This window comes from Anopheles darlingi, chromosome 2 (genome assembly GCF_943734745.1).
Source record: "Anopheles darlingi chromosome 2, idAnoDarlMG_H_01, whole genome shotgun sequence".
Lineage (NCBI taxonomy): Eukaryota > Metazoa > Arthropoda > Insecta > Diptera > Culicidae > Anopheles > Anopheles darlingi.
Window position 1 is genome coordinate 91,264,402 of NC_064874.1, and position 20,000 is coordinate 91,284,401.

General features: G+C 47.9%; 1 protein-coding gene across 1 annotated transcript in view; it reads right to left on the reverse strand.

Annotated features, from left to right (window-relative positions):
- The window catches only part of LOC125952889 (uncharacterized), a 26,997-nt gene extending 9,388 nt beyond the window's left edge, over positions 1–17,609 (reverse strand). The window contains exon 1 of the mRNA XM_049682648.1: positions 17,166–17,609. Within this exon, the coding sequence (XP_049538605.1) occupies positions 17,166–17,211 (46 nt within the window). The 5' untranslated portion in view covers positions 17,212–17,609. The remainder of the gene's footprint in view (positions 1–17,165) is intronic.
- Positions 17,610–20,000: the final 2,391 nt, after the last annotated feature.

Sequence of the window (20,000 nt, forward strand, 5' to 3'; positions counted from 1 at the left end):
CAGAAGCCGTACAACAATCAATGAACTCATCGAGCTTAACGCCACTTACCGAGAGTCGCAGTAAAGCATGAAGATCTATTGCATTACTAATTGCACCCAAACCAAAGGCACTTGCTGTGACGTTCGTGTTAAAGTGAACCCGAAATCTATCGACCGACCGAGAGAGCTTGTTTGGTGGTTTGCGGGTGCTTTGAGTAATTTGAACAAAAAAAAAACCCACCCCAACCCACCTTCCACCACCGAGGAAGTAACCGAAGTTCTCATTAGCCAACCTCGTGCCCACTAACGGCTGGCACCGCGGTCTTCACCTCCCGAAATCCCGAGCCGGATCTGGCTTTGAAGTGCAGTTCCAGCATTCCAGCCTCGGCTTCCGAAATTCTTCAACTGCACGCCGGGCACAGCGAAAGGTGGAAACGGTTGAGCTCCCCCTTCGTCCTCCCTCGAACACTATCAGGATCCCAGCACGGAGCGGTTTGCTTTCCGTTCCGCTCCGTTCGTGCGCACTAGGATCTGGTTTTTGCTATCCATTTCAAGTGTAATTACACTGTTGGAAAGTAATTAAATTTCACTGTTACGCCAATTCGATGGCAAACGTCTGTTTTTAATCGACTGCTACACCGCCACTATAGTGTGTTTGCAGAGGCCATTTTTCTCCGCTCCCGCTGCTGCTGCTTCTCGACACCCAGCCGCGAGTTAAGGGTTGTCGCGAGCAACTATGTTGTTCCAACACTTCTTGTGTAACACGAAAACGGAGTGTGTAAGCGATGGTTTGTTTGCTTTCCACGGTCGGACGGGGCAGAATACACCCGAAAAAGTATCATCAAGCAGAGTGCTCCTAGCGAAACAGCACGTAAGTAATGCCACCACGTTGTACATTCCCCAAAATGAGATAAAGCAAATCACAACCGAGCGGTGGTATTCGTTTACTATCTTTATGGAAGCAACATCCTGCCATCCGGAGTGTTAGAACAATGGAGCACTCTATATTGTAAGGGAGTACTCTGCCAGACCGTAGCAGCAACGTATCAATTACTTGTTTCGCGTGTATTAGAGCAACAACAAGAAAGGCTGATCCGTTTTACCCCTTTTTGAACTTTCCAGACAAAAAAAAATTAGAGACACAATCTGTACCATAAATTGGTGACAATTAGGATTAAAAAAAGACAAGAGAATCTCGATAATTCGCCGCCCTCGAAAGGAGGCTCAGCTGTTTGCTCCACGTGTTGCTCCGCGAAAACATATCCTCGAGACATGGTTAGCTGTCGCGCATAAATCCTGCAGCACATGACAATAATCGTGCTCCCCCCGGAGGGGTCCAAAGATCCCGACGAATGCTCCTGCTATAGGCTGCCAGAGCTGGCAATTCCTTCGCAATTGCCTCCCGAGAGACAAGAGCCGGTGTTCGAGCCTTAACGGTACCACAGAGCGGCACCGCCAGGCCAGCGACCAATTTGCCTCGTGACCAGAGTGACAGAACTCGAGCCAACTACCGAACGGGGAAGGAACAGGGCACAGAATACACATATCCTTTACGTGTGCCCTGCACCGTTACAGTTACAGTTTGCCGCGACAGCAACTTTGCTTTGGCGCTTTGTTGGCATCGACCCCGGACACCGGCCACCGCCACTGGCAATACACGACAGGCACCCCCTTCTCTGCATACCACCATGGGACCTTGGTGAGCGAAAAATTGATAAAATATGTGAACGACAGCGACCATAAACCGACCCTCTTTATGGGACCCACATTTGCGGGTTTCCGGTCCGGTCTCGTGCCTTGCACGCTGCTCGCTCGATGGCGCCTTTCGGAACACACCGGAAAGAAAAGAAAACATCGCCATGGCACTCGGTGACAGCGATAGAAAGAAGAAGGAGGAGAAAAAGGAAGGAAGACTCTGGCTCTCGGTCTGGGCCACTGTAAAGTGTTCTGCTAGATTTCACTTCTCGCAACATCCCCAAAGAGGGACGACGATGTTCTCTTTTCTTGGTCTTGCGCTTTGTTCTGTTCCCCGTTTTTTGGCACAAACTTTCGATCATTAACGGAGCATTATCCCATCATCTGTGCTTGCCGTCTCTCCGCCACGGTGCCACGAAGGGAGTGTCGATGAGCGGAGGTTTGCACACTTTATCGAAAGCGTATCTACCGGAGAACGAGCCTCTTACCAGCGTGCTCTATCTTTTTTGGCGTAGTTGTAAGACGCCACCAATGGCCGGGGCAATCGCCGTTTCCGATTTGGTGTGGCAGACAGAGAGAGAGAGGGAGTGAGAGAGAGCTCGAAAGAAAAGTGGCGAATCGTGGCAGTTGTCGAATGAAAGTTTACATGTTGAAAAGTGTCTGCGATTTGGGTCAATAAGGAACAGTGAAGAGCAACAGAGGGAGAGCTAAGGAGGTGTCGCGCAGAAAGCAACATAAGCCTTAACTATGAGCTTAAAAAGCCATTATCCTTACGGCCTTCCTGCGCCAGGCCAAGCGTCCTTGCCTTGGCGTCCTACTGAGGGAACTGAGAAGTTTTCAACTTTTCCAGAAAGAAAAGCTAGCTAGCGTCCTACTATAGGTCCCCGGCTTGCTCTCGATCCCAATGGTACACGATGGCGTGAAAGTGGAGTTCCCGAAAAACCCGGAAGTTCACATCACACTTCATCCCCCGGTTCGATCGATTTCAAGAAGCTCCAAAGCTCTCATAGTTTTCGGACCAGAGACCGGGGAATTGAGATAAATTAATGGATGAGAGCGAGCCAGACTTTGAGGTAGCAGCTGCAAATGAGGCCTCCTTGCCCAGAAAACTGAACTGAACGAGTCTCCGCTTGTTTGGGAGCTGCCCCTCATGCAAATCAGCAAATGAATCGAATGGACTTAAGCTCTTCTGCTTCCCCTTCTTCTCCTCATCCTCCTCCTCTTTCTGCTGCTGGAAGGATGAGACGCATTTAGCGCAATAATTTATGTGTTTTTCACAGAGATTTATCGAGCGTTTAGGAGTAATTTGGTAGCTCACTTAGCGCTCCGCGCTCTCCGCGTAACGGCGCTCATTGGATCATTTCCAAATGAAATCCGCTTCGGTCTTTCGGTCGCCCCAAAAGTCCGAGACCCAAAAGAGTGACAAAGCACCTTGTCACCCCTATGTTTTGCTTGTTGATTATAAAGATATCATCAAAGATGGCCTTGCGGGTGGAATGTAATTTATGGAGTGGATTTGCTGCGGGAAAGGGCAAGCGACCGTAGTAGCCATCGAATTTTGAGCCCTCTGCAAGAAGTCGGCTGAGGAGCTTCTCGATCGAATCGGAGTTCTATTCTCGGATCTAAAAGTCTCTCTCTACCTTGAAGAGCAGCGACTTACAAAATACTTCTTGGAAAAACAAACTTTCCAGACAGTAAATTCGCTGAAAGGAGACAAAGATCATAACAGGACGCAGGACGTACACTATTGTTTCGTTTAATATTCGAGGAGCCGCTTGGCCATTGCCTGTTCCACGTAGTCGTGGCCTATTGTGATTGATCAGAAACTTTTACAAGCGGTACGGTGCGGGCTAGCACCGGAATGGTACGCGGGCCATCGACTACACCACCTCAACCACGGGGTTCTGATTCTATCGTGCACCGCATCGTGAAGCTGAAAGCTTGATTTACGAGGCAAATAAAAAAAAGTAGGAAGGCAAAAGTCTCTCCCCTCCGAAAAGGGTAACCCAAAACGCAAACGGCATTTGTTTCAGGTTCGCCTTTGGTTCACTTCCATTTCATTGCTAGCATCACGGGTTAGGCCATTTCCACTGTTCCACAGCCAACGGCCCCAAACGGAGCAAGCGGACGGAAGCGATGGTGAAGAGCGAACGATCATGAGTTGAATTCAATTTGTTATTTCGCTACGGTTACTGACAGGATATTAGCAGTCAATGTTGATAAATGGGTTTTAAGTTTATCGATTACCAGCGTATTTTGTTTCCTCTCACCCTCATCCTCCTTCCGCGCCATCCCACACACCACCCCCACCCCGACCAATGGTCATTGGGCAAAGGGATCGAATGAAAAAAAAATCGAAAGGGAGAGGAAAAATTGCTTTTCCAAGACTTCTCGATCAATGAACCGTTAAGTTACCCGAGAGGTACTCGGAACAAGCATAACCGGTAAGCCATGTCGGGCCACAAGAGAAAGAGAGTGGAGAGTATGGTCAGTCAAGACATCGGAGGCCACAAAACGAAGATATCAATCATATTTCGCAGGCATTCCATACACCATGCACGAGTCTTTGGTTTCAATAAACTACATACCTTCAACCAACGTTCGAATGGCGCACTGGGGAACGAGCCCACAAATGGCGCCAACTTCTATGCTCCAGCACATGCACACTCACTCACACACACATACACGCTTACCACTGGCAGGTGCTTAGAAGAGGAAAGTGCCTGTCCAACCTAGCATGAATGCTGAGGGGAATATGGCAAACCACATGAAAGATTATCCCAACATCGCTGCCAGCTAAGCCTTCAAAGCCACTGCAGATAAATTAGATTAATGCTCTGCTCTCGGTCTCTTTCTCTCTCTCTCTCTCTCTCTCTCTCTCTCTCTCTTTCTCTCTCTCTCTTTCTCTCTCTCTCTCTCTCTCTCTGTCTCTCTGTTTGAGTACACGTTGCCGTACAAGAATGAGAGACCGCTTTACATCGAACCGAAACCATCCGAGGCCGTTCCTGCCGAAACCATAACTATGTTTGTGGTTGGATGATTGAAAAATGCAAAGATCCGTTCATCCGGCCAACCGGTTCGGCACTTCAAAGAATGTGTATGTGTGTGTGTGTTGTCCGGAACTTTTTCTCCGCCGCGTCTCCCCCTAGTTTATCCGTTCTCCGCTGGTGGTTCCGGTTCAAACCAAGCCAAACCACCACCAATCGTCCAGCACGATCTAACGTGGCTCCGGCTAATGAACTTTCACCAAAGGATCCTGCTGTTCTCTCACCCGGTCCTGGCAATGGTCAAAAGGTACTGGAAGTGTGTCCCGATAGCTTCAAATAATGGTCAAGGACCCCGGGTCGGTCGAGTCAGTAAAATGGAAAATGTTTCGAGTGCCAATCGAAAGGATTGATTGTCTGTTATTGGATTGATTTTGGAGTCGAAGAACTCGTCCTCTCGGAACCGAAACGCTGGAAAATAGCCCAGCATGTAAGGGGTAATTGATGGGATTTAGCAAGTCCGTAAATATGTACGTGCTGGTATGCTAGAACTATTTAAGTTAATTAAAATCCAGAGCCGGAAAGGATTGCTATCCGGTGCTGCTGGAAGCACTCCAACAAGTTTCCAGACATTTTATTAAATTAATATTCTCATTATCAAACAGACAGCAACAACACTCGTAGTAGCAGCAGCAGCAGCAACAGCAGCTCAATCCTTTGTGTTCTCGACGATGATATGCACAACACAACACTATGCGAACGCCGGCCACGCACACACGCCATCTGGCTCTCCGAAGCCTTGATCAAAAAGTTTCCTCCGACGGTGTGTCTGCCACAGGCCGCCACAACAGCGCCCGGACGTTTAACGAAGCCAAAACTTTGCAAACGCTGTACGTACCTCAAAGCTCAAGTCAAACGCATACTACAACGCTCTGCTCGGTTGCGATCAAAGAAATGTGAACCCGTTTGCTGATGGCCAAAGCTAATGCAATTATTGCCTTGACTTTCGACGATTTTCTTCTTGTTTCCGGTGGGGTGGAGGGCGCGGCGGGGGCACTGCAAACAAATACAATTCTCACATACTGTTCCGGTGGCACAACTTCATCAACATCGTCGCTCGGTTTCGATCTGGAAACGGATCCACGTCGCCGGATAAGCGATGCTCGACGCAACGCATTCCTTCCACATGTGCGTGTGCGTTCCTTTGCGTGTGTGTGGGTGTGTGTGTGTGACGTTGTCTTTGTGGAGTGGAGTGTGTGGCATTCCACGGATCTGCACGCCCGGAAGCGAAAGGATTGCCTGTTCGTCGGAAGCGCAAACGTTACTTTTTCAAGAAACTTTGCTCCTGCCTGGACACTGGCGAAAGAAGCAGAGTCTGGTGGTCTGGTTGCAAACACAAACACCAACGCTCGTTCGAGCTACGCATTCAATTAAAGACGAGATGATGCTTTTAGTTGGCACTTTAAACATGCTTTTCCACTCGAAAGTACGTTGCATCTTACGCCAGCAGGTTTTTACTAGACTGGTTCCGTTGTCTGCTTTGCCGTATGTAATATGTGGAACTTTCGAAGTAGCAGCAGCAGCACCACACAAACATGTGGAGCATTAGATGCTAAACGATGGCAAGAATGACTTTTTGCTGCTGGGATGAAAAATTTGTTTTCCACCAAATGCCAGCTAATGCCTTCCTTCCAGGAGCGCTTCATAATGGCTCAATTCTGTCTGTAAAAAAGAAGCGGTCCCGGTAGCACCACCATCACTAAGCTGCCAGAGGCTACGTCAATAACGGTGCAAGCTGCAAACATATTGCTGCACGCTATTTGCATTATGTGCTGCGGTTAGCAACACTCCATCATCAAATCAACAACATGCGGTACGCGCGAACTTCGAGAGCCTCATACCCGGCGTACCAGCGTTCCGCAGCTTTCCGTTCCGTTCCGCAGAGCAAATATCACACCGACAAAGAAGCACCAAGAAACGTTATAAAAACAGACTCATCAAGTTGGCGGGTACCGTGGTTCTCGGATCCGGTGGCACCGCCTGCTTCGCTCTATTCATCGTCCTTCTGTGAATGACGACAACGACGGGGACGAGGACGACGCACGCGCCCGCTTCGATGATTACTTTCCATCACGCTGTACTGCACTCCGGTGGGTTTTCGCATTTTTATGCTAAGCTCCTGGCATGGCTTCCCTCTTTTTTTCTCTCTCTCTCTCTCTCTTTATCTCTTTCTCTCTCTTTCTCTCTCTCTCTCTCTCTCTCCCACTCTGTCTGTTACGAAACGGATCGTAACTGCATCCGCGAAGGAAAATTCATTTCCCACGATGCCAATTTTTCTTACCGATGATAAATATTTACCCCTCATCGGTTCCGATATCCTTGAGCGCGAGGAACCGGAGGCATCGCATCGCATCGCAACCACCGCCAGCAACGGCACGCCAGGCCGGGGCACCGGTGCTGGCTCCGGCACAGTGGCAATGAATATGGAATGATGTTTGTTTTGTCAACGTGATAATTTTCGTTTTTCCCATTTTACCTTCTGCTGTGCCGGGTGTTGTTTGGGTGGTAGCGAGGAGGAGGAGGCTTGGATTTTGCTTTCGCTTACAATAACGGTAAACCGGTGGCTGCGTGGCGTCTGCGGCGAGTACCATTGACGTTGGGTGGTGAACGAGCTCATTAATGGATGCGGCAGATTAGTGATCCTTTCGGATTGACATTTCTTTGTCTCTTTTTTTTTAATGGCACCGTTGAGGTAGGGTGCTCATGAATATTTATTATTAATAAAGTCGCGGCTAGCCGATGACAGTTCCTCAGTTCAACGAATTGATTAATCCCGATAGGTTTTGTGTTGGTGTGTTGAAGGAGGAAGTAAAAAACCATTTGCTCCATTAATAGGGTATTAATGATGATTTTTTGGTTAGTCGATAACATTAGTGGCACTAAAGCTACGTAGTGAACGTGGATCTAAAAGTTATTAATAGCTTATTTAGAGGCTCAAAAAACAAAATATAGATTATGCTGTTCCAAGTAGCTCTTGTTTTATGCATTAACTTTCCATACAATAACTTCTTCAGCGAAGTAATACGAACTCTTTATCTCCTTCGAAGTCCCTCTTCAAATAACTCATCCTAGACAGACGTCAGAGCTTCCTCATAAACGTAACCTCAAATGTTCCTTCGGAAAGATGCAATAAAGCAACCGCATCTGTTCCGAATCCATACTGTTTTGCACATGATTGCTTCGAAACATTGATAAAAACCAAACCGTTCCCTCCGTCGAGGCGAACCCCCCGGAGGAGGGGGAAAGGGAAATCTTCCAAAAAACCTCCAAACCGCACACGAACGGAAACCGAACGGAACGCACCATCCGGTGCAGTAATTCAGTGTCTCCCGTGCTCACTCCGCACGTCGTCTACGGTCCGTCTATTGACGAAATGCAACGACCAAAACCAGTCACCATCGAGCATCGAGGACCAAAAGCAAGAGAAAAAGAAAGGAGGAAGAAGAAGCGAAACACAAATTCAACCAAATAACATAAAGCACGTCACAGTTGAACGGGAAACAACAACAGTGATACAGTACAAACATAAAACATCTCCTCCTTTCCCTTCTGCCTCCGCTTCGTGCTGTTGGGGGTTTGACCAAAAAAAAAATGTATAAAAAACATAGAGGAAAATGTTGGCTTCGACTCCCGCCGTCACAGCGGGTCTTGCACTTTTCGGACCCAACGAACGACCAGCGGTGCGTCTGGGTCTGGGTCTGGGTGTTTGAAGCTAAGCCATTCCGGGGCGAAGGGATTTCGGTGTACAACATGGCGAAAGTACGTGCAGCGAATATTGAACACCTCTCTTTGGCTCCTCGCAAAACCACCACGACCAGAAGCAACCGAACCAATACCCGGGAGGCACCCAAATGGCTGCCAAATGGTCGTACGTTAGAGCTGGTTTATATCACGCAGGGCTAGGGGGGAAGGGATGGCAGGGCAGGGGCCCGTCCGTGGCCAGCGTGGCGGTTACGGTTTAAGTTTATCGAAAGTGAATTCCGTGCGATGGTGGGAAACGCGATGCCGGAATTCTCGTTCTCGATCGTTTTTCTCTGCCCTCTTCTCGGTTCTGCCGGCAGCCGGTGGGGAAAGCCAATGGAGCACGCTGTCGAATGGAGGAGGTCTGGCAAGTCTATTAAGATGAGAAATTGATAAGCATACATCAGGCAGCAGGGGAAGGGGGAAGGGGAGGCAGGTGAGGAGGGGAAACCGGTAGCATATGCAACTGCTTCGCTTCAAAAACCCAAAACCTTTCGACGGTTGCTTCGATGTTGTTGTTGCTACCGTCACGCAACCACGCTCGGAGTGGCTTAATGAAGTTTAAAGAAGTAGCCCGGATTGAGCTCATTTATGTAGCCGATCAAAGATGGCCAGCATGCGGAATGAGCGATCGAACAACATAGCGACGGCTCTGTTAAGGTCCCGGCGATGCCTTATCCATTTTCCTACCCACACACGCACGCACACAATCGTATGTGCTTGGGTGCACGTGAGTCGAGCGTGTGTGTGTGTGTGCGTGTGGCGAAGACGAAGGTGGAAAAATGGTTTTCCACAATTGCGTTTTCCCTCCATCGCAACATTAATCAGCAGGGCAAACGGTGTTCACGCTAGCGTTTTACAATTATGCCACGGTTTAACGCTCGGTAGCGCATATTCATTCGGCTCCGGTGCCCCCCGGTGCCTTTTGGCTTTTTGTTGCTCGGTTGCTGGCTGGGGCTGGAAAGGGGACGACCGCCCTGGTGGGCGCGTCACCGAACGCGCATGTACGCCGGTGAACAAATGTGCCAAAGGAGGAATAAATTGAATGTAGAAAATTGCTAACGTGGGTAACTTGTAACAAAATGAGCGAAAAAGCATAAAAGGTACAAAAAAAAACCAACTGGCGAGGACTTTACATCGATTACATTACTCGGCGTCACACTCTAACCTCCCGCCCCCGTGTGTCGTAAATCTTGTTTCCCCGACGAACGTGGGGCTTTATTTGAGGATTTTTTTTCTTGTTATAAACTTCCAATTTCGACAGAATCAATTTGTGTTATTGATTTGCCCTACAACTGTTCCGTTTCTGGATAATGAAGCATTCGTCTTTTTGCGCCCAAGTTCTAAACCGATAGTAGTACCATAAATAACGAGAATGTAATCATCATTCAATTTATTGCATCGATGCAGATGTCACTAGGAGCAGGAAAAGTAGAAGTGAGACGACAATGCTGTAGAAATAGACGTTTAAAAACAACCGAGTTTAATAGGTGAAAGTTAAATTTAATAGAAATGAGATCGCTTTAAATCATATGTTAAATTCATTAAGCGTTTCTTCCAATCGTTAATAGTTATATCTAATACATAATCATTTAAAATTAATAAATTATCAGCTAATGCGAGAAAAAGTCAATTACTTTGCGGAACATAAAAAGAATACCAATTCAACTGAAACAACGACCTTATTGGTTCCTTAATTCGACCGTTCCATAACACTTCACTTCAATTCACATCTCATTTCAATAATCGCTCATAATTTCAAGGCGAGACATCGAAAGATTCGTAAAACAAAAGAAATTGGTCTCCACAATCAAATCGAGCACCACTCGTCGGTACTTCGTCCGGTTTATGGCTCCTCATTCATCGATTTCATCACCCAAAGCTATGACCTAGACACTCATCTCCTTCACCAAAACCTCAGCCTCAGCTTCAAATAGGGATCGGAATAAGAAGGCAATAAATGAAACGACGGCGTCGGTGCAAAGGCGTCGTCCACCGAGTCAAGCGTTTTATGGGTGAAAAGATAAATTTTCCTCATCACTGCATTGCGCTTTCACTGTGCACGAGCTAAATGAGCCGATAGTGAACCCAGTCCCGTCCCGTTCCAAGGTGACCAAACGGAATGACCAAACACTAGTTATGCTCCCAGTCCAAGAGCTCCCGTGCGATGCTTTAACACACACACACACACAGAGTATGTCCGCTAGGGCCGAAACCGAATCCTCCGACGTTCGTTTCCACTACGCCAACGTCCGTACAGACAAACTGTGCTCACACTGCAGCACCAGTGGGACCTCCGAATGGCCGGCTCAAGTGAATTTAAATTAATTTAAATTAGATTTCGCTCGTTCGCTCGTTCTGGATTCCTTAAATGCTCCCCAGGCCCAAAAAGTAGTAGCAACGCCAGCGGCAGCAGTATCCTTTCTCAGTTTCTTCCATCCTGCTCGTCTCATACACCAAGCACTGCACAAGAATGCACCAGGAAGACGCTTGGCCCAATACAAAGACGCCACCGAGATGCTCGCTGCTTGCGTGTCTCTCCTCTCTCCGTTCGCGTTGCATCAGGTGGCAATAGCAGGCCGCAGTTCGTTGTAAGATCCAGTTCCACCGGGGAGGAAGGACCCCGAAATTCGAAGCCTTTCTGGCACGAACTCGCCTTCAGACCTCGAGGAACACACTGCAAGCAAACTGCGAGGTTATTTATCGGCCGGTGCCGGTTTTTTGGTAGCCGGATTCCGGTACTGTGCTGCACCAACCGCGGGGTTATGCAACTCGGAGGGTAAATTTAGCATTGCAACGCTCCACTGGAAGCGCCGTTTTTCGGAGCTCGGAACTCGGGACCACAACAGCAAGGGCAGTGATGGTGGTGGTTGTGTTGAACCATGCGAGACACACCATTACCGACCCGTACCAGGACGTGAGATGCATAGAAAACCCGTGGTTTCATTTCGCATTTAAATCTTCAACCTCGGGCAGCGCCACGATTTGTTCTGTAAAGCCCACGCGAATGGGTTTGTTGTCCTTGAATCGATATTCAAACATAAATTGAACAACTTTTCTGTCGAATGATGTAAAACCTCCGTTTTACCACTTTATGGCGCCTTGTTATGATCAAAACTTTTCCCCCTCTTCGAAACGGTGCCTCTCTTTTTTAGTCTGCTTTGTTTTGACCAACTTGCTCGCGTTACTTAAAGTTTTTCGGTCCGGACTAGATGTTCTAACGGGATTCCGCTTTTCGGTAGCCACTTTTTTTCTATCCTCTTCTCGCGCTCCTCCGATATGATAGATATCGGATGTTTTCCCCCATCGTTTGGCATCCATTGTCTCAAACCGGGAACCGCCGCAACCACGCACCCTTTCACCAAACTTGCAAGTGCACTGCCCGTTGGTCGGGTGAATGCATTACCAACATCCACGGTGCGAGTTCCTGGAGGCACTTTTTCCATTTACGAAGGACCGCGGGTGCGGGTGTAATTGAATTTAAGCAAATCGCAAGCTTCTGAAAAACAAGTGCAAAGGGCGAAGAAATTCCCGGCGGCGGCAGCACCAGCAGCAACACAGGAAACCCAGGAACCTGGCAGCCTGCAACGGAACAGCACCGAAGCCGGGCTTGTCTTCCCTTTACCAAGAACCAAGATGCGCCCGCGAAGTAAGGAATGTGTTCATTTCGTTCGAGCTCGAGGGAGAGTTTTTGCGCTGCTTGCCGAACTCGTTGGCTCTCGCTTGCGCTGGCTGCTTCCATTTGACCATCTGGAGGACACCAGGGGCCTGTGAAAAATGTCGGATGCAAACATAATCGGTTCGCTGGTTACGCTGGTGCTGCTGCTACTGCTACTGCTGCTGGGAATGCATCAAAAACAAATGTTGGAAGAAATGCTCAAAATTGAAATATAAACACCCGTTCGGTAGCATCTTCTTCTACCGAGAAAGCTCTGCTGTTGGTCCTTTGGGAGTCTTGTCTGGTCTGGATGGTGTTCGCGGTGGCAGTGCACAGCGACGGTTTGCAATAAGAACTGCTCGACAGCAAACAAACCTTCTTCGGCAATACGGCAATACTTTCGAGTGGGTGTCAAAGAGGGTGTTAACTACTTGGAAATGCAACGACGCGGGCGTTGGTGTTGATTTACAGCTCACCAGATGCTGAAATGAACCTTCCCATGCGTCTGTCTAGATTGATGACTACACAAGAGTTAAATTAACTGCACAAGCGTATTCAACATCCTTCCAAAAATAGCGATAAGATGCTATTTTGAGCGACTAATAACTAATGTACCACTCGAGAAAGTCATTCCAATCCCAACCAATCTCTCACATTTTCTCTTCTAATCCAATCAATCGTCAATACGGTACTAATTTCTTCCGACACTTTCCTGCGCGTTTGATCACCAAACCCGTGGCCCGTGGCACTAATTTGTTGTCTCAATCAGCTGCTGCTTCTTTGGCATCCAGCGCACCGACGTAATCATCAATTCACTGCACGATACCAGACACCAGAAGCACAAGAACGAAACAAAAATACATTCAGCCCACCAACACTTCTCTCTTTTTCTCTCTCTCGCTCCGCGTCTCGTAAACACTTCAATAAACATAAATTGAGTTTCGTTTTGCGCCTCCAAGCGTGCCTCCTTCCGGACTACACATCCTGGAAGTAAACGTAAACATATGTTCTGTGGTGTGGTCCCAGCTCGGTTCCAGCTCGGTTTCCCGGTTGTTCTTATCCGAACCCTCCACCATCATCGTAATCCTCATCATCATCATTTGTCGGTCATATTTAGCTTCCCATCCAACCAATCGACCTGGGAACGATGCTTGAAGATGCTCGCTCACCGAACTGAACCGGTGGTGCGCTAGGTGAACCACGCTGACAGTAAATCCGAATTTATTGGTCCGTTATTTATGAACTCTCGTGTACACTCTCTTGTAGGTGTCTCGGTGTTTCGGAGGAATAAACGATGCGCTAGAAGGTAGTTGACTAGCTGGCCCCGGCAGTGAGTAATGCATTGACGATCGCCCTTTCCTGGGGGGGGGGGATCAGTTACCTGGTCAGACATCGTCTGTTCCTGAAGGATACACCGGGCGGTTCATGGTGGATAAATTTATCTCATTTTGTGGTATCGTGGAAGCTGCGATCAGGTACCAGTGGGTTTCAGGTGTCTGGAAAAGATGTCTGGAAGTTCGCATTCTCCCGGAGATCGGTTTATGCTTCACGTTGGTGGGAAGATTAATGTTGTTATAGCCTTTATCGAATAACCACAACCGTAGAAACTGATAGCTTTACCGTTGTTTTCATAACAATTATTAAGCCAAAGTGCTTCCTTTCTGATGCATACTTATTGGTATAAACTTTTTTTGCATAGCAAACCAGAAGAGTGCGTTAAATATAATCAAAATTATATTTCTCCAAAAAGGAAGGTTGATCAACGCATTGAGCAGTATATTCGCCTTTCCAGCACACGCTTTTACCACGGCGTATCCTTTGTTACGCGGGACCCGGTGCCTCAATAATGCCTCAATAGCACTCCATCAATCAAACATTGACGGCCTGTCTTTACCTTACCGATTTGCTGCTCCATGGAAGGATGCATTCACTCGCTCGCCCACTGATTGCCTAATGCCGGCCCACGGAAAAGCTACCCTCGTCAGTGTCCACAGACTTCACATAACCATACTCAATCATTTAATTATGCGAAATGTCTTTTAACCTTCTGCTTCTGCTTTCGTCCACTGTTCGACACTCCCCGTGACATTCCGTGCCAATTCCCCAAATTCAATCCTATTCAAAAGGGCCCGGCCTGCTGCCGGGAGTATGCATAACCTTTCATAATGTCCTCGTATTCTTTTCAAAGCAGATTCCTACGAAAGATTGATCGGTTCGCTTTCGGTATGCAGCAACTCAAGCTTTTCCCTCCGTTGGATTTCAGTTTTTTTTTTTCGGTGAAAGAACGTCGTTTGTGATTTTGACATTAAGGAACGTGGTCTTTTCGATTCAAGCACTAGCCTCGTAGCGCGTTCCGCAAATAATCAGCCGCCACTTGTGCCGCCATCGAAAGATGAAATCAGAAATAGGCGCAATCATTAATGTTTGATTCGATTGACGTTCACGATTGCACCAATTTATATTCATAACGGCGCTTGTAGAGACAAGCGAGGAGAAGAAGAAAGTCTCGAATTTTCAGTGCGAGAAATAATTATCCTCGTGGCAGTAGGCGTGGCGGTGACATTTTGCGAATGAAAATTCTCTTCCACATAATGCGTACTTTTATCAAGTAACTCAAAAAACAGAAAAATCCACTAAAAGCTGGTAGTAAATAAGCTTGCAATATAATAAAGCAACTATTATTAATATTAATCCGCAAATATTTGCTACTAAAATAGCGAGTATTCTATCAACTGAATGGAATTTCATATTCAGCACTAGTACTGTTACAGTAGATCAGACACGAGAAATTCCGTTCATCAGCAAGACCTTTTGTCACTATCCCTGTCATCACTATCGCTCACCAAAGCACAAGATTATCATGGAACACACTCAGCTAATGAATAAACACAAGACGCGATAGAGAGTTTACGAATAACTTTCACAAACTTCATCGCATTCCATGTTGTGGCGACATGCTGCTTGGGGTGTATTACAACAATTTTCATAGCACATCAGAACGAGCACCAATACCGAACGTTACAGTAAACAGAACTTCGATCGATTGCTGACGGATTGAGGATGGAAGCAGGATGCTGTATATGCAAAGGGGTACCACCGGAGTGTGCGAGGAGTATTACGTAAGCTCAGCTCAAGAATAGTCTCGTACTGCCGTGCAGGGAAATGATAAAGGAGCTGAGAATACGTCTATCTGCTAGCAGCTCCCACGACTCTACCACGGGTTCGATGAAGCAGTTCCGCTGACAAGTGGAAGCGTTTCGCCATCTTCACCATTCGTTGGAGAGGGGGAAAAAAGATCTGCCAGACTGCGTCATCGTCTTGAGCGTTTTCTTCTGCTCCACTTCCCACCCCACCCCAAAACGTAACCTCACGTAACGCAAGTGGAAACACATCTGTTCGTCGGGGATGATCCGGCGTGCGAACCGGATAGAGAGAAAGAGAAACCGACAAGGAAAGCCACCTTCATCCACCTTTCGCGTACAGCTTCGTTCATCCTCGGGCTACCGTATGGTGACTCGACAGTGCAGCGTGACTTCCATCCCTAAAAGTAGCCAACCGGAGTGTCTGGGAATGTTAGCTGCTCATCGTCAAACACACACACACGTACACCGGTCGCACACACACAATGAGCAATGACTCAGACATTCGCAACCCAGAATGGTCAGGGACAGCTTAGCATCGGGATTGAAGGAATGCAACTCAGAAAGCCGTCGAATCGTGGACTGACTGGCTGGCTGGCTGGCTGGCCGGCTGGCAAGGACAAGGACAGAATACAGTCCCTATAGCGTCGCAGGAGAAGAGCAGAATGAGTAAGCGTATTTGCAACCCGGAACAACTGCTCAGCGGCTCCAGAGAACAGTCAGAGCACGGTACGGTACGCCAAGAGTGCACCTCCAACTCTAGCTTCCGATTTAATTGCCCGGCCACACCCGCTTTGATGCTGGCCGAGGGCGAATCAAGGGAAGGGCCAAGCAGCTTCTCTTCAGCTGACGTGCCGCAGATCCGTAGAGGATTATGATAAGAAGCGCGCTTAAGAAGGAAATAACATTCTACCGTGTTTCTGCCGTCTCCGGTAGCGCGAGGCTCACGATACGATGAACACGGACCGCACGGGACCGCAACGACCGAACGACGGAACCGTTTGTGGCCGTGGGAGATTGTGAGGGATAATCCAGCGAGCGACGCGATATCGTCCGCGAGCTCGAGCGGTTGCTCCATCGTGCTGCTTGTGGTTTTGTGAAACGAGTTCATCAAGATTATTTCATTTTGTCGTTGTTGCTTCCATCGGTACTCTGATCTTGAACGACAGTTTACGGACAGCCGCACATCCACTTCTCCTCCTCCTCCTCCTTCCATCATCCGCAGCAATTTGTCACCGATTTGCAGATCATCATCGTTATCGAGCTACTGCCGCCGGCCAATCTTCACGATACACCGCTCCATCATCAGCACAGATGGTTGCTGGTGCTACTGCTGCTGGTGCTACTTGGAGTAGGTTCTTGGATGGAAGTGGATGGAAGTTATTAAATTACTTCTACGCTGGGACACGCCAACCGGTATCGATATCCGTTTTGTCGTGTCGAGCACAATCGGGACGTCGAGACGGAACGATGGCCCCCTGGGGACAACCAACCAAGTGATCCTCTTACTCTGTATACACACACACACACTGTGCAACGTGAGAAGAATGGCAAACGATGGGCAATTTGATGTTAAGTAATTGGCTGTACAGAGAGCGAGAGAGAGAGAACACCCTACGGCTTATGCCCTTAGGCATGGGATGCACCTGGCCTGGACAACAGCTGGACGCACCGACCGATGACCGTGCCGTGCCGTACCGTGCGGTGGAAGTGCACTTGATCGGTTTCTCATTCTGTAATCGATTGTAATTAAATCAGGGCAGCAATATAAACGATGACGACGCCAGGTTGACTGCATATCAAGATGAGTGTGTATGGTGTAGGTAGTGTTTGTGTTTTGACAATTGAGCTGCTAGCCTCATGAGTGTGATGTCAATTGTGTTGTTAAAATGCTTTTGCAGTACTTACCGATCATCGCGATCACTGACAGGAACATCGAGAATCGTATATCCATGATTCCAGCTCGTACAGTAACGTTTTATTCCTCCACCAATACCTGCTCTCACTGTCAACGGCTGTGACTGTTGTTTCTGAGGCGAATTCGAGACAATTTGACGATTTTTTCCGATATTTTAAGAACCTTATTATCTTTGAAATAGCACAGCAGTATCACTTCAACGATCACTGTTACACCCCACGATGCGAGCAGCACGCTTGCTGACCACTATCGGCACAACACCGAAAGGCGATTTTCTCGGACACGGAACAGTCTGACCAGCGTCGTCATTTCGATGCAAAAGTGCAACAACAATCTGCACACGCGTGAGCACGGAACACACAGCACCGAAACATGCAACTGGCCAATCTCAATCAGATGCGCCAACCGACCGTCGTCGCGGAAGAAACGACGCTCATCATCCGGCCATTAACTGTCAACTGCTGGCTGGCTGGCTGGTGGCTTCTGCACGTAACGATTACATCCCCACGGAACGGGCTAAGCTCGGCTCTACCGAGCATCAGATCGCACAAACCAAGCAGCACGCAGCACGAAGTGGCGGCCACGAACGCTGACGAACAGATCCGACCGGGCACATGTTCCGGTATCTCACAGGAGGTAAACAAAGGATGAGAGACGGATTCACGTGCTCGTCGCAGGATTCCTCGTTTCTTTCCGGTGTAACTCAGCGAGACGTGAGAGTGTCTGCTATTCGGCTGTTGCATCGAGTGGCGTCTGTTGGTTACCCAGTAAGAGAATCAAATAATCAAATCAAATAGCAAGCTGTTATTATACACACTTTATTACTGAACATTGTTGGAAAAAATATCCCAAATTATAGCTACATTAACAGATAACTTATCGATTACGTGTTCAATATAAAACACCATGCGTCTCCATTGGCAAGGTACTCATCGAAGTCACACATCGTGTTCAACGTTCAAAGCATAAGTTATCGTGTAAACAGTTTGTCTCATTGTTTGCTAGACGATGCGCTCTGGTGAATGCTTCGCTTCGCCAAATTTTCGAACTACATCGGGGTCTCACTCTATTGTTGCTCGTATCACCTTATGAAAACCCCCAGACTAATAAATTACCTGCACCACACGATATGGTTGATTCATTTCTGTTACGTTAAAGCGGATTCTTGGCAAATAAATTACAAACTTGTTTTGGGCATCGCTCCTTCAACATCCGTTACGAAGCAAACGAATAAGATATGTCTTAAAAATACAATTAAATAAAGTTTAGTTCAATTCTGAGTATCAGATATGAGAAGGATAGATACCACATCAATAACCAAATTCAACGAAAGCCAACTCTCCAAGGACAGCAAAACCAATACCATCGGAAGCACCCGAATGTGTCTCTGCGGAAATTTGTTTAAAAACACGACCTCGTCCCCTTCAGCGACCGTGCCACTTCAAGGGGTCATAGCGACCCTATTCAGCTAGAGCGCGAGGGGGCAATACTATTTCCGAAAGGTGTACACAAAACTGTTCCGCAGCAATCAACACGGAAAAGTTGTAGACGAACCGGCAAATATTCATATTTCACCATAAACTTCCTCGCAGTGGCAAGACGCCTGGCGAGACGCGTGCGGGTGGATGGAGGAAGAAAAAAAAGAAAAAAGGCACACCAGCATGGCCTCCCGTTCTTCTCAATCCCGACGACACACGTTGTTGTTTACATCTTGGAAAGGAAACTTTCATAATTTTGTCCCGGTCCCCGACACCGGGCATCGCGTCGATGCTTGGGCTAGCAAACATAATTCACTACATCCTCCTCCTCCTCCTGATCCTTCCACTGTCCGCGGCCCTAGCCCAGGATATGTCACCTTGGAGTGCTGTAGCGGAACGATGAAACAGAAACACATTTGCATAACCTCACACATGCAAATCATCAAAACACAGCACACCAGCACTTCTAGCAGCCGCCCGGACCGGAGAGTGATAAGCACTCAGCCACCGTGAGGGACCGAACCTTGTTTCAGGCACCTCGCGAAGCATGTCTGATGCTGATGACGGATCGCCAAAATGTCTCACTGAGGCTCTAGCACCACAACGAGCGTTTTGTATGTGGCCGTAGTGGAAATTGGAATTGAAAGAGCTCGCACCAAACCGACTATCAAACGAAAACCGGAGGACTGGTCGTGATAGTTGATGGTGTGAATACCGGTGCGCGTTTGCGAAGTTTCCTCAAGGCGCAGGGTGACCAAGTTCGAGGGGAGAAAATCGAGGTTTACAGTAAGTTTGACTTTTACCATTGGTCCCCGATCCGCTTGCATCCAGGGTCCCCTTTCCTGCTGCCGTCCGTTGCTTGGCGAGTGATTTTAATTTATGTAAATTGAACGCAGCAACTTGCAGAAGACGTTTCATGGACGCGCCGTACCACTGCATGCCCGTTGTTGTTGGCGTGAAGTTAGATTAAATGTTTGTGACAACATTTTGGCACGGAATAGCTAAAGGCCCATTGGCCATGTTTAATGTTCATTCCTTCGCCAACAACAAGCATAACCGATCGAATGGGAAATGGTGCTTCGTTTCTTTCTTTTTAATTTCTTACACAAATCATTCCGTTTGCTCACAATACCATCTAGGGCACAATCTGGCATTGAATGGGCTGGCAAACGCAAGCTAGTACATCGCCACACAGTCTCCCACCCTTCATGTGCATCTGCTGACGAGCTTCCGCTAGATAATAAGTTTCAGGTGCGTTTCCGCTGATGCCACTACAATGCAGCTGCATTCAGGCTGCATCATTAGACACGCACCTAGTACGCGATTGAATGGTGCCACCGTTTGCCC